The sequence below is a fragment of the Achroia grisella genome, unplaced genomic scaffold (genome assembly GCF_030625045.1).
Source record: "Achroia grisella isolate CSIRO2021 unplaced genomic scaffold, CSIRO_AGI_Agris_v1 utg551, whole genome shotgun sequence".
Taxonomy (NCBI): domain Eukaryota; kingdom Metazoa; phylum Arthropoda; class Insecta; order Lepidoptera; family Pyralidae; genus Achroia; species Achroia grisella.
In genome coordinates, this window is record NW_026712935.1 from 494,720 (window position 1) to 509,671 (window position 14,952).

Genomic DNA, 14,952 nt, shown 5'->3' on the forward strand with positions numbered 1-14,952 from the left:
CTACATGGTAGAGAAAGTTGCAGATATAGTGTTATTTGCGGATGATACTTCGTTAGTGTTTAAAATTGGTCGCCAATGTAATCAATTAGACGATGTAAATTATGCTATCTCTGCTTTAAATTGGTTTGTAATAATCTATTATTGAACTCCAACAAAACTAAGTGCATTAAATTCACGCTGCCTAATTAAAACAAGTAAATACGCAGCTATTGCTTAATGATGAAAAGTAAATTTTACAGTTTTTTTAGGAATAAAATTTATGATGTAGACAACAATTAGAAGGTATTAACAGTATTTTATATTAATATATATTAATTTGTTGATATAAATACTAATATTAATAATAAAATCTCAGGACATTTCATGCTTTAAACAATCAAATATCCTCACCGTTGCCTCACATACATTTATGAAAATATTATGTATACAAGGAAAAACTTAGATAGTTTCAAGAAACTTAAAGACTGTTAGAAACTTACGTAAAAATAAGCTACTTTTACCTAAATGCCGTCTACACAAAGTTAGTAATTCAATTGCGTAAGATATAATAAACTGCCAAATATAAAGCATCTTATATTAAACAAATTTTTGTAAGATAGATGAGTGATAGCAATATATACAAGAATAAGTTTATTTGCGGACAACGTTATAATTTTAATTTTCATACTGCTTTCTTGATATATGATAGCGTACTAATACAAACAACTATACCATATAGTAATTTTTATAGCTGTGATTAAATCTAAAATGTTTGGCGGCGTGGTGGGCCGGGTCAACTAAAATATGGTGCAGTGATGGCTGGCTCATCCGTCAATCGTGAACGAGTGCTGCTTTTAGGGAATTGTCTGCTCTTATCACTACGACTGATTTAATCTTATTGCATATTTATATTTGACCCAAAAATTAGTGCTTGTTGGTAGTTTGCATACAAGGATTATTTAAGACTTCTTTGTGCTAATTAAACACATACGTTATTTAAAAAAGATAGAAATAGTAAAATTTCCATATACATAAGTTTATGGTATGGAGTGTACCTGTAACACTTACGATTTATAATATTTTATATTATAAATTTTCTTACCGGCATTATCAGGCGGCTGCATCAACACTTTCCGAAGGCGTGTGCGTGTAGTCAATAGCCCACGTACAGCACACAGAGTTAGTAATTCCATTTGCTGTTTTCTAAGCCCATACAAGTCTATTTCGGCTAAAATTAACAAGTAACTAAATTAATCACTATACCTATTGTTTATTTTAATGTTTTATTTGAACTTGCTGACTTATGTCATCTTTGTTATTTGGAAGTAATTTGAATTCACACAAATTCTTATAAATGTAATTCTAAAGAACGTTAATTTATATGAGCAACGCGCGAATTTCGCGCTCATTCTTCTTGTCATGAGTTTGCGTTCCGAATGAGTGGTAAAATAATAACTTTATAGACCAAATAATACAAAAGACGGTCTTGACTCTATAATCATTCTTTACCAATCTCTACTTTTAGCATAAATTGATTCATCTTGATACATACCGGGTAAGTGATGAGGATGCATCGGTGAGGCCTGCGGTCCAGCACCTAATAGCGATGCACATACCCGCAATGCACTCTCGCCTCCGCCTAGCGGTTGACTTAGCCGGTCCAACTCTGAACTTTGTATCCCGCTCAGTTCACTCTGGTTAAATAACAACAAATACCGTTTCCAACATACTTAAATGAGTTGTGAAACGTACGTAGTACGTAGACGTAAAAATTATAGTCATCACAATACTAAATAATGAATATTTAGTATTGTGATGACTATAATTTTTACGATTTCCCGATATTTTAATGCCTATTACATCCTCGGTTATTTATCAGGATGCTTGTATTAGCATCGACATATTGGCAGCATATCAAACATATCACGATAAATGTCCTGTTAGATTCTTTTCATAAATATGTACAAATACTTACGTATCAGCCAATTTCTAAGTTTAGAGAAGAGATCTTATACAATATACGTTATAAATAACGTATCACATATAGCTTCTTCCCAATTGCATTTATAACTAGAAAGTAAGTTATTGAATATAACCAGTACCTTAGTATGCGTGTTGTCGTCGTGCACTAAAGTGATTTTTGCTCTAGGTGACAGTTGTGTGACGACGGCGTTCCGAGGCGGTGATCCAGCGGTAACACGTTGACCTAACCTTATACGCCACTCGACACCACCAACCACTCCCAAGACGCCCGCTGTCAATAAACCGATATTCAAGTTACGATCTTACGGTTTTGGAATATTAGATTATGTACAGAAAATGTAAGTTATCGTACCAATCAAACACGTGTCGAGCGTGGGCGGAGCTGGTTTGATCGTCTGTGTCAAATCTTGACTAGTATGTGGCCACCAATGCCAATCACTTGTTACCTGTCAATATAAAAATAAAATAAGTTTAAATTAAATATATATATTTCTCATATATCTCTCATGTCACAGGACTGCATGAATGTCGCATATAAAATAGATATTTTAGATATAATAGATGTTTAGAAGTGACGTCTTGAAAATTAAGGTACGTCTCAGTCCTTGTCACAGAATGTCACATTTTGCCGACTCTATCCCTCCCACTCAACCTATGACATAATTTTTAGATGAAATGGCAAGGTATGTGACAAAGAAGTAGATAATGATGATGATGATAAGCGTGTATATTGCGTGCAGCTGACGGGTACCATTTGTGCGGCGAGCTGCAGCTTGTCGAGCAGCAGCGCGGAGAGCGGCGTGTGCCACTGCGGCGCGGCGTGCAGCTGCCGCACCAGCTGCACCAGCGCCGCGCACGTCGCGCCCGTGTAGCTCGCCGTCGCTGGCGCGCGCCATCTGTTGTCTAAACGTCCACACGAGTGTAAACCACGATCGATTATCCGACATTTTGTAAGTAGGTTAAGAAATCTGACTTCATACGCATACTATCATCTTACACGGGTCGCGTATACCGATATCGTAGGCGAATGCACTATTCCATTATATTCAATAAAAAAGCAGATACCTAAGATTTTTCGCATCAGTTAAATTGTGAAATAAGTAGAAAAATGTCACATCGATATATAAGTTTGTTTTTTACATACCAATTTCTTCTTCATCGCCGCTGGGAGTGATAGCGTTATGGTTAGGTCGCAACGCTGTGTCAGATGCATGTGTCTCTAACCACAGCCGTCCAATTAATGCCAACAGTTGCGCTCCAACTGTACGCCGCCACTCATTAGGTCCGTTATGTTCTACTAATACTCGTCGCAGCAACCACAGTGCCTGGATCTGAAAGTATTATAATTGACGCCTATTTAAAAGAACATGGTAAAATAATTAGGATAGTAATAATTGGACTTTGTCTCATCAATAGAAATTGGTAATTTTAATGAGCAACGATTATATGTATTATTCATGCATCTTAATACAGAAAAACTCAGGCACTTTATTTATACTGGATACGTAAGAAACCGGGGATGGTTGTTAGTCATAAACAAAAAGTTTTTAAGTCATAATTCTTGATAATAATATAACTTTTCATGACTTAAATATCTAAATTAGTTATGAACACATTAAAAAGTCATGACTCACTTGGAGGTACACTAGATCTTGTGATATAGGTTTATCAGTGATCGAAATAATACTATAACATAGTTCAAACCACGAGTCAGTGCACAATGATATTCTCATCTCAGGACTCTGGGCGCTTGCTGAAATTGAACATCAAATATTAATACAAGATCATCATTATTATACAAACTTAAGCTTAGCTAGCTTGAGTCATTAATTTACGAGAAACTGTAATTACTCTTTAAAACAGTCACTTTATACGCAATTTAAATATATATAATAACTTTTTCATTTTAAATTGTAACAGAGTTGTCTCCGTCAAGTATCGGGATCGTGGCCTACATTGAGGGGATGGATTACTTTAAATTAAGTACTTTACTAGATATAAAAGAAAGCGTATGATAGAAAGTAAGTTCCGCAACAGGTACCTCTAACTAAGGCGAGGGCCGTATGTTGTTGGGCGGCGAATGCGGTGGGCGGCGGCGTGGAGTGCGTGTGTGCGAGCGTGAGTAGGCGGCGCTGCAGCGCGGCCACGTTCCGTCGCGAGGCCGCCGCCCGCGCCGCGCCCGCCGCCGCCCCCGCGCCCGCACACAGCGCCCGCACCGCGCCCGTGCACGCCGCGCGCACCTCGCTCACCGGCCACCACTCGATTGTGTTGTCCACTAGACAAAACGACCTTTTTATTTTTTAAGCCATTACAGTTAACGATTTCTTAATTATGCAGCATAACATTTATTTAAAAGAGCAACACGCAAATTTCTTGCTCATTTTTTTTGTGATAACACTGCGATCCGAATGAGGGGTAGAATAAAAAAATTATGACTATTTAAAAGTGCTTATATTAAGTATATTTGAATAAAGATTAAACAGACAGCACTACGGATATCACGTTATCTGAAGCCCGTGACTAATGCATGCGATTCCGGATAATTAATATCGTGGTATTTACTACTACTATAATTTCACTGCCTTATTGATATAAGGGATATAACAACTAATTTATGCTTTTCTGTGTATAAATGTACTTATGTACGTTGCCATAAATTTGATGTATATAAATACTAGGTTTTATGATGCTAAATATACAGAATTATACAGCTTTCTTGTTTTTTGCCTAAGTCTACATTAGGCAGGCGACAGAATCACAAATCAAGATAATTTTAAAGTGTTTAAATATAAAACAGTTCAGGTACACAATCCTTTCTCTTCACTTCTACTCTCCGTCACAGCTTTAACAAAAACTTCGAAAGCGATATATACAGTACACATATAAATAAACAATTAAACTGTATATAAAAAATATTGACTCACCAGTTCCATGAACTGTCTCGTCAATAGATGGCGGTGGAGACGGTGAACGTGCGAGTTTTAGGTCGTACTTGCCCTCTTTACCCATTCGGTAGGAGTTCGTTCCACCCGCGTCCCAAGCTACCCGCACCCACCCATCCTCGCCGAGCTCACCGATCACCCGACCCTCCCCGCCTGGCACTCCATCCTTCATTACAAAGTGGCAATAATTAACTTAATTATACAATATTAAGAACATTCGTTTCATTTTAGTTATAGTTATGCAAAAGCAATTTTAACGACTTTTATAGTCATTTTACATTTTATTTTAAGCAAGACCCACTAGATACGTCAAATTAACACATACCCAATTACATATTAATTTCAAATGATAAAATATGTAACAAAGTATATCAACATAATTATCGCTTACTTGATCACCCCATTTCCAGTCCTTGCCACGGACTACACGTGTTCCAATTTTCATTAATGATGCAAGTTCAGGCCCTGATAGAGAAGCACCTCGAGCGCGAGCACCTAAGCGTTCATCTTCATAGATAATTAAACAATCCACTAGAAAAAAATAATTGAGAGTGATTTCTGATTCTTTCCTATAAAATTTAAAAATATTTGTTTATACCTTTTACTTACTTTTTGATTTAAGACCATTACAAAGTAAAGAAGCATGTTGAGATGTATCACCACCAATTTGTTTTAATAATGTCAAACAAGAGCTTAATGCTCCGCTATTTATCAGTTGTTCGAGCTCTGGTCCTTGACATCCTTCAATGAGTAGGGATAGCAGCGTTATTAAGAACCTAAAATATTATAAACTTTAAATAATAACACACTTACTATCTTTATATTGCCTAAAAAGTGGTTTACATTAAGAAAAGACATTCATATGCATTAAAAAAAATGAAACTAGACATTTAAAATTAGTCTCACAATCACCTATTTCAGATATTGGACTATAACATAATTTTGTCGCAATTAATTTAAAAGAAAATGACAAAAAACTCCAGTAGTTAAAATCTGTATGCTTGAGGTTTTACTTATTATAGGTAATTCGATAATATAATATTCTAAAATACAAACCGTGCCCTAGAAGGTCGATTCAACAAAGCATGTGCTCCATAATTAGCACTCATCTTCAATGGTAGCGGTTGCGTATGTTCGCCTTCTAAAACTCTCGCCTTCAATTCTATGAGAATAAAATCCATTAACTTCGATCTTTCCAGAAGCACCATATATTTTGAATATGGTATTACAGATTCAATTCCTGCAAGTGGCGGGGTCAGCGGTATGGTAGGTTTTAGAGGTATTGGCGGAACTGAATCTGCAAATGATGCACCTAGTAAACCAACTAAGGCAGCATACTTAACACTCTCAGACATGGTCTGTGATGAATGTAAAATAGAATTTATCATATCGTATCCATTTCGTCTCATCTCTGCTCTTTGCACCTAAAATAAACAACATTATAAGAACTATTATCACATACAATGCAGTGTAAATCTGGACATGCAAAATTACCTGGCAGTATAAAGCCCTTCTAAGAATATCAATATCGCACGGATTTTCAGTCATAACGAAGTCAATAACGGCAGTAGTTAAACTTTGCTGCTCTGGGGTTACTTCTTCGAGCATCCAATATAAATCTAAAAAACAATATCATATTTATTATGTTCGTATTGGTATATACCTAGTAGTAGATATATAATAGTAGTATAAAAACTTACCTTTTTCATCGCAAGCTAGTCTAGAGACCCAAGCATTAACAAATTTATTTCTTTCAGAGTTATCGTCGTCTTTTTCTTCATTAGCCATAATGAGGTCATTTTTAAGATCATCAGCAAGCAACATTACTTGTTTCTCACTTTCCATTGATTCTTTCAAAACCGAATTGTCAGTCATATCGTTCATGGAACTCATAGATATTTCGTTTGTAGGCGTCTTATCGTCAATGTCTTTATCCAGTATATCCTCTCTCTCGATCAGTTTATAGTCACTACGTCCTTCATTGCGCATGTCATCGTAGTTTGATGCATTTTTCATGTCCTTCTCAAGAGGTTTATCTTTTATTTTTAATTTAGATTTCGTTATTTGATTTGATAATTCTTTAATGTCACCAACACCTTCAATTAAATGCCCTCTTGACGTTTCTACAATAATACTCGGCGGGATATCCTCTGGAGTTTTGGTAGATGCGTTAGCAATTGAGGACTTTATTAGCAAAGCGTCACCTTGTAATAAACTTCCGGTCGCTTTTAACATGCTTTTGCTTAAACTGTTTTGTCTATTTCTTAAGTCTTTAGTTGTTTCAAAACTGCAATCGGAATTCAACATGGTTCTTATTGAGAAAGGATTATTATACGACTTCTAATGGCAAACTAGTGAACAAGCTATCTGATTATAATAACCACATGTAGACATTACAATGTCTCGAAGTACACTGTAATATCTGTAGTAGCTCGCGAATTAAGTTTATACTATATGCAATTTTTGCAATTTTGCGTAACCATAATGTATAAAAAACTTACCATTTATTAAAACTAGGCGTCTTCGCGGCCCGCATGACCTTCTGGAAAATTCTCTTGGCAGTGGGAGGGCGATGTGAGGGCGGACGTTTCTGCAGCGCAGCGACCGCCGGCGATACGGCCGCGCGTACTTCGTGCAGAAGGAACCGCGCGCGCTCTAATGGTGCAGCGCATACCTAACAAATAAACGTGATTACATAATCAATATAACAGTACAGAATAATAGCACCTGACTTCGATTTGTATAATTTCCTACAAACATTCGTATTCTATGAATACATACATATATTCTAGCATATATAGTATTTACGAGTCTAAAATGTTTAATATTTATGTAGCTGTTATTTAATTATGTTATGGGTAAATAACATAATTAAATAACAAGAAAAAGATCTTACCTCCTTATATCCACGCGATAACTGTTGTCTTGTCCTCATTAGAGTCCATTTGCTTTGCTGTACTGCTTTAACGATCTCTGACATGGCAGGCGATAATTTAACTTCACCCTTTTCCATTTCTATACATAACAATAAAGATAAAATTGAATTAGAAATTATAACCTCATTGTTGTATAAATATGTAATAAAACTATTAATGATAATTTTTTTTTATATTTTTGAATAGAATAGAAAAAACCTTTAAATATATTAATATCAAAAGAGTTTTCTCAACATATAATCAAAACATATATATATAACAAAATACAACGTAACAAAAACAACAGTATCAAAAATACAACATAGTAAAATATATACACGGTTCCTTTTCAACCTCCGTGTACTCCACTCAAACGGCTAGACCTTTTCTGAGTAAGTCCATACCGAATCCATGTCCGATGTTCCATAAATAAATTACCCATTTGTCACAATTTCTGTTTTCCAATCTAGATACAACTACAGGACAAAGGTAATCCGTTGTATCTTGTTCTATTTTGGATACATTTCCCTTCTTGTCCCTTTTAAGTGGAACTATGTCCATACATTTAAAACATATAATAGGCCTCTACTTTTAATTGCGGTGGTTCTGGACATTTTGCTCAACAACTTGCTTTTCACCATTTCCAAAGACTTCAACACTAGAGTTTTCACACAAACAAATGAATGCAAGAGTATTTATTTTTATTGGTCTTTATATTGTCTAGTTAAAGTTCAATTCATTCCAACAGAATAATTTTAGAGACTGGAACAAAGGATTTACCTGCAGCAGCTGTAGTTCCAATAGCATCTTCATTTTAATTTCTAGCGTATATTGTTCACATTTTATCAATATTTTATTACCACAAAAATTAAGCCCCAGCATGGAATATGTATGACGCAAAAATATAAAAAAAAAATTATAGCCAGCATTACATTCGTCTCTTAGTATAAAGATATTTTTATTCTAATGGATGTTCCTGGAGGCTAAAGTGTGGCGATTGCTCGTCTCAACTCTTCTAATGGATGTTCCGGAGGAAAGTGTGGCGCGCAACCTTCTCGCCTCTCGCATGCCCACCACAGATGTAATGCTAAAGGATCCTGAATAATTGATAGAAATTGTTGAACATTAACAATAATTAAGCAATAAGCTATTAATTATAGCTACTTTGTTATTTATGTATACTATATTTTATAAATAGTTAATTCAACTGTATTTAATAAAAAGTATTCTGTTTACTTAAAGCTATAAAGCTAAGTAATAAAATAATAAGTATATACATAATATTCTCGAAAGTGAATATTAACAACAAAAAATATGTCACAAACATTATTGTAATACAACAAATTAATCTTTTTGACCTATTACTGGCATTAGATATATTTGCCCTACATCGCGTATACATAAATCTTCCAGCGTTTTAAAAAAATGTGTAAATCTTACATGCAATTTAGGTTCAGCGAGCGCGTACAACAACGCATCAGCGCGAGCATGCGAGGTGTTGACGTTACTCTTAGGAGGCGGACGCGAGTTACGTGCGGGCGGTGCATCGCTTGCAGGACTGTTTCCGCCCGTTGATGAACCGCTACGGGCTTCCGCTTTTTCCTCCTCGAACGGGTTCGTTAGTTGTGATACCTGTAATTAAATATTGTAATTAAAGAATACTTACAAACTGAATTGCTAACTGCTCCATCGCGATTTATTTATACGAACATTTTACATTAAACAAGTTAGACAATCAAATGATTTATACAAAAATTTTAATATCCTACGTATAAAATATATAAATAAATCATTATTATCCCTTATTAAATTATATATCATGTAGTACTAATTAGTAATTACTACATCTAATTAACAATGACTTCTGCTCCGACCACAAAAATGGGATAAAGACAACGCAATGTTGATAATGCACTAATTAAAAATTATATAAACTAGTACTATACATTATCTGAACAAATAACAGAAATCTAAACAAAAAAAAATACAAATTCTAAAAGAGATGTACAGTGAAAGTAAATGAATTAAGATGTGATGAAGGAATTATTGTAAAAAAATACGGTTGAAAGTTATATATATAGTTATATAAAAATGGTTAGATTAAAATATAACATATACTAATAATTACTTGAAGACCGCCTCTAAGAAATACGGCAGCGGCGTAAGGCGCTGCGTCTCGCTCCGCTGGCTGCACAGGTAGCGAGCGAGCAAGTCTCGCTCCGCACTGAGTCAGACCCACCGCTAAATGAAACGCACTCGAAGATAGTACGTGGTAAGCACGGAGACTTGATGTATTCTCCTAAAATGAAATAAAAAAATATCGATACAATCTACTTATCAGTTCCATAACAGTTAAAGATTCATTTTCACAGTATATTGTAGCAGCGTTCGTCGGGATCACCAATTCTAGCGCGATGGTTATCACCTCACCACTGTAGCGTTATATATGACGTGATAAGGTCGCTACTTTATTTATTTTTTTCCTGTAGTATGTATGTAGTGAGAAACAGGTGTAATAATTGAATTAAATTAGTAAGTTTATTTGATCCTGTGCTACATGGCTTATTAGAAACGCGAAACGAAACATTCACTGAAGTTAAATCTAAGTAATGTGATGACGGAAACAAATGGATGGGTGTCGAATATTGATAGAAATATTACAACTGTAGGCACATTATATTTACTTAGCAGATAAGTAATTCCAATGAAACACTCACCTGACACTTGTGTGTGTAGATTTGGTCTGCGTACAAGCCAACGCACTTGGTCGTTATGCGCGACAGATAAGCAGCATGTGGCTCTACGCTGAGCGCGGCAGTCGCGTCGCACCCGCGCAGCTTCCGTATCACCTCCACGGTACTGGCGCTTTCACATTCAAAGTTTTCTACGTCGTAGACATGCCCGCTTACTACGATCCATGCGCCACCATCTTTTGTGTGATTTTGAAGATCACATCTATAAATTTTATTGAATTTTTTATATTCATTTACAGCAAAATGACACAATACACCAAATCTAAATAGTACGCCGATTAGTCAGTATAAAGGCACTGGTTTCGCTATATCTATAACTATTAATATATTCCTAAAAGCCCATTGGTTACATGAATGTAATTTTAATTGGCCTTTTTAGAAACCTAATGTATGGCCCACTTAATATATATCCTCACTCTTATGTATCTCTTTCTTAAAGATAATATATCTCACACTGTGTGCAAAGTTATCGTTGATTATAAAAGATAGCATTTATATTCAGCTATGCAGTTAATGTAATCATAAACTTGTAAGAGTTTGTTATTTGCAACAAAGAACTGACAAAGTCATTTTACAATATGTGGTACAAATTTAGAATAAACAAAGGAGGCCGCCTAATTACATTTTTTATTTGAATAGTAAAATATACAATACTTACTTTCGTATAATACTGTTGTTCAATTGGTGTCTCTTAGATACTAGTCCAGGCCATCCTAGTAAATCAGCATCCAATTTGGCAGAAGAAGGTAGACACCGCGCGGCTTCATCACAAGCACGTGCTATTTTTACTAGTGAACTAGCAGAATCAGTCAAGGCACCGGGCGAGCGACTAGCGCAAGCGTTAACCCAAGCATTCAATTCGCTGATTACTCGGCCTAAAGAAAAAGTTAATATATAATGTAACAAACATTAATAATCGCTCCCCATCATAGATGTACGAACTATGTCTGTGAATTAATATAATTTCTTAAAAATCAATTTCTATACGTGGTATTAATGCAACAAACCTCAAAAAAATTGTTAAAAATATTTGTTTGCACATATGTTTACGATAATCGCAGAAAGGATTCAAACTATATGAATATGACTTTCACTGGTACTCTTTAATTTTTATTGTTTGATTAATTACAATCGGTTTACCAACAATCTATTGTCATTCCAAATACTACGTCGCAAGTACAGATATTTTAATACGCATATTACGATGCGAGTACGAGTAGTAGTAAATGTTTTAAATTTTATCGTTATCATTCGAAATTGTTTTAAGAGATTTTTTTTATTAATAAAAATTATGATGCGCTCATCATTCGCTCACCAACGATGTCAGCGGCGATGAGGTCGCAGAGCGCCGCGAGCTGGTCGTTGTCCGCGCGGTGCACGGCGCGCGTGAAGCTCGTGAGCGTGGCGTGCACGTGGTCGGCCAGCAGCGCCGTGTACTGCGCGAGCAGCGCGCGCACGCCGCCACGTGTACCGCGCCCACCGCGGCACCACATCGCCTCGCAGAATAACAACCTGCACGTGCAACATACACGTCTGATAAATAGCAAATAATGGATATCTTATATACAAAAATCTCATGTCACGATATTAGTTACCATACTCCTCCGAAATAGTTTGATCGAATTTTATGGAAATTTATAAGGTAGTAGGTAGATCTGAGAATCGATTACTATCTATTTTTCATATCCCTAAGTGATAACGGTTGTCTACCCCTATCATTTTAATTTTTAGGACAATTTTTTTTACAATATGGCTTTATTGAATACATACATATCACCCAAAATTTTCACCTTTCTATCACCAACCCCAATTTATTAATAGCGATAGTAATTTATATGGCAAAACACCGTTTGCGAGATCAGCTAGTTGAATATAGATCATATAGGATATATTAATGAAGAAAAATACAAAGGGATAAAATAAGTTTAGTTTTTAGGAAACTCAACTAATCGTCATGAATTTTGGCATATACGTAATATTTGTGACGGAGAAAGACGGGTTTTTATTTTTCTTAATAATATAAGTCGAGAAGCCAACAATTATATAAATATTAATATATAGAATTATACATACCTTTGGAATCGAATAAGAAGCTCACAGCTAGGGCTAACGGTGTCGTGTCCCTTTGGATCGTCAGTCTTGCTTGTATTGCCGTTAATAATACAACTTATATGCATTTGTGTCTGGCTACTAGTGTTTCTAATCAGATGTTTTACCTACGGAATTAAAATTACATTACATCAGAGCACAATTCTATATTTACATAGCAGAAATATCTTAATTTGCACATCGTAATATCCGACCAATCCTTAATAAGTAAAAATGTAACTCTACATTTATTGTTTGATTCAAATATTCGTCATTATACTAACCAGATGCATAAGAGGTACAGATGCCCCTTTATCTGAAGATGTAGCATTATTTATTTGATATTCCTCCGTGAATCCTGTAATAAAGGCAACAATATTATTGCAATAAAAAAAACAATAACGATTTTAAAAAAAAAGTTTATTTTTATACCTTGCACAGTTTCCCCGTTTTCACAAGATGACGCTGCTTGACGAGTCTTGCATTGTCCAGTTATTATATCTACTTGGTCATAGCTTCTACAAACAAAAACAATAAAATAATTATTAAATAATAATTTGAAATTTTTTTCACAATATTCAGTAAATGTTATAACTTACGTATCAAGTTGCAAATGATTATAGGCGTCCGAGGAATTAACTTGTAGAGCATGTTTTAGGGCATCCGTTAGCCCACCGCCTCCAAGTAATGACCACACCAATAATTCAGTCATAAACCTAGCACCCGCACTAGCTGGCGAAGAACCTGCAAAAAATTAATTTTCTTCAAATCAAGTGGGTTCAATAAAATAAATGCTAAGTTATATAACTTAACTTGAAAGAGAATAAATTGAGCAAAATAATAAAATATAAATGAAAGTAATTAGCAAAATAGTTTAAAAATACAATGCTTGTTTTATTTTCCATTTCTAATGTACAATACGATTTGTACGGCTCGTAAAAGTTTTAAATACAAATTATAAATTTCTTATTAAATTCGTCAGCCAAATCCCATCGTAAATACAAGTCAGGCGATGTGTATTATTTAATGCGACATTTGGATTTCGGCCGTGCTGACGACAGCGGGACGGTCCCAGCCCATTAAGTCCTGAGTAATCATAATTGGCTTTTGTTTGCTCGAGAAAAGTCGAGACTCGAGAAATCAAGTCTAGTAAGAAACTAAATTTCCGTTTGTTGTATTGCGTGGCGGCGCAATAATTCATGATATTAAGGTTTTCTTTTATGTATTTTTTTTTATTTTACGGAAACTATTTTTATTTACAAGTTTAAGGTAGATTTTTTCTAAATAACCAGCCAAAAATGGTGCTGTCATTATAAATATAAGTCTGAATAATATTTCTAAATATGTGTGTGTTTTTATCTGAAGTATTTTTTTTCAAATATAACATGTTTATTTAATCAAACTATGTACCATTGCTATTTAAATCGCGCGCCTTTATTGTTCCCTTTAGTGAAAAAAACATTTGAACGGGAACATTTGGACATATCAATTTTTTGTACTTTGGACAGAACCATCGATTTGAATTTTTTCCCAATCAGTTATCCAAATTTCGAAAAAAATGGTAATCTGTTGGAGCAAGAGCGCGATGAGCAATTGTAAAGTCTTAGCGCGCATCTCTTCTAATTGGGCAAATGTCAGTTGCCAGTGTGTGGTCTGGCGTTGTCGCGGCGCGCGGCGAATGACCAGCCTCGGTTGTTTAGCAACTAGCTTTTCCATTATGGTTTCTCAATTGCTGACAACACACATCTGCTGTAATCATCTGGCCAGATTTAAGCTGCTCGGCTCGCACGCGCCGAACTTGTTCACTAAACGCCGCAAGCCGTCAATTTTCGTGCGCGCGACCATTTGGTTGGTTTGCCATGCGTGCACCTGCATGTTTCAGATAATGTTTTTGTTTATATATATGGGGTTTAGTGTATTGAGGTTTACGGCGTTTGTCGTCGCGAATTGTCTACTCAATTCATGAGGGAATATTAAATCAAGTGTGTAAACCAACACCGCAACCTGTTTGACGTGGTTGCGATGGATCTGCTATCTACAAACTTCAATTTTACAACTTGGAGCTGCCAGAGTTGTTTTGCAGTCGAAATTTCCAGAACGAAAACGTTCAAATGTCTTAAAAACATTGTGTTTTCGTTTGTAAATCATTAATTATAAAATTGCCATGGCGGAGATTTTATGTAAATGACGCGATATTTTAAGTTTTCCATTTTGTAGAAAATAAAAAACTTAACATTTATAAAACAAATGCGCTGACAATGCGTATAAATTTGATTAAACCAAAGATTGAGA

At 35.3% G+C, this 14,952-nt stretch overlaps 1 protein-coding gene across 1 annotated transcript in view; it reads right to left on the reverse strand.

Moving 5' to 3' along the window:
• LOC131848375 (probable E3 ubiquitin-protein ligase HERC2) overlaps nucleotides 1–14,952 on the reverse strand; it is a 51,942-nt gene that overhangs the window by 27,335 nt on the left and 9,655 nt on the right. The window contains exons 17-45 of the mRNA XM_059198197.1: nucleotides 14,454–14,529; nucleotides 13,260–13,404; nucleotides 13,093–13,178; nucleotides 12,945–13,018; nucleotides 12,646–12,788; nucleotides 11,888–12,084; nucleotides 11,231–11,447; nucleotides 10,537–10,774; nucleotides 9,948–10,118; nucleotides 9,260–9,451; nucleotides 8,814–8,916; nucleotides 8,694–8,719; nucleotides 8,224–8,404; nucleotides 7,801–7,919; nucleotides 7,406–7,578; nucleotides 6,605–7,191; nucleotides 6,399–6,523; nucleotides 5,961–6,328; nucleotides 5,514–5,680; nucleotides 5,296–5,435; nucleotides 4,887–5,070; nucleotides 4,004–4,237; nucleotides 3,597–3,715; nucleotides 3,107–3,293; nucleotides 2,714–2,865; nucleotides 2,315–2,408; nucleotides 2,082–2,233; nucleotides 1,532–1,673; nucleotides 1,082–1,207 (exon numbers count right to left, since the gene is read on the reverse strand). Of these exons, the coding sequence (XP_059054180.1) occupies nucleotides 1,082–1,207; nucleotides 1,532–1,673; nucleotides 2,082–2,233; nucleotides 2,315–2,408; nucleotides 2,714–2,865; nucleotides 3,107–3,293; nucleotides 3,597–3,715; nucleotides 4,004–4,237; nucleotides 4,887–5,070; nucleotides 5,296–5,435; nucleotides 5,514–5,680; nucleotides 5,961–6,328; nucleotides 6,399–6,523; nucleotides 6,605–7,191; nucleotides 7,406–7,578; nucleotides 7,801–7,919; nucleotides 8,224–8,404; nucleotides 8,694–8,719; nucleotides 8,814–8,916; nucleotides 9,260–9,451; nucleotides 9,948–10,118; nucleotides 10,537–10,774; nucleotides 11,231–11,447; nucleotides 11,888–12,084; nucleotides 12,646–12,788; nucleotides 12,945–13,018; nucleotides 13,093–13,178; nucleotides 13,260–13,404; nucleotides 14,454–14,529 (4,918 nt within the window). The remainder of the gene's footprint in view (nucleotides 1–1,081; nucleotides 1,208–1,531; nucleotides 1,674–2,081; nucleotides 2,234–2,314; nucleotides 2,409–2,713; nucleotides 2,866–3,106; nucleotides 3,294–3,596; nucleotides 3,716–4,003; nucleotides 4,238–4,886; nucleotides 5,071–5,295; nucleotides 5,436–5,513; nucleotides 5,681–5,960; nucleotides 6,329–6,398; nucleotides 6,524–6,604; nucleotides 7,192–7,405; nucleotides 7,579–7,800; nucleotides 7,920–8,223; nucleotides 8,405–8,693; nucleotides 8,720–8,813; nucleotides 8,917–9,259; nucleotides 9,452–9,947; nucleotides 10,119–10,536; nucleotides 10,775–11,230; nucleotides 11,448–11,887; nucleotides 12,085–12,645; nucleotides 12,789–12,944; nucleotides 13,019–13,092; nucleotides 13,179–13,259; nucleotides 13,405–14,453; nucleotides 14,530–14,952) is intronic.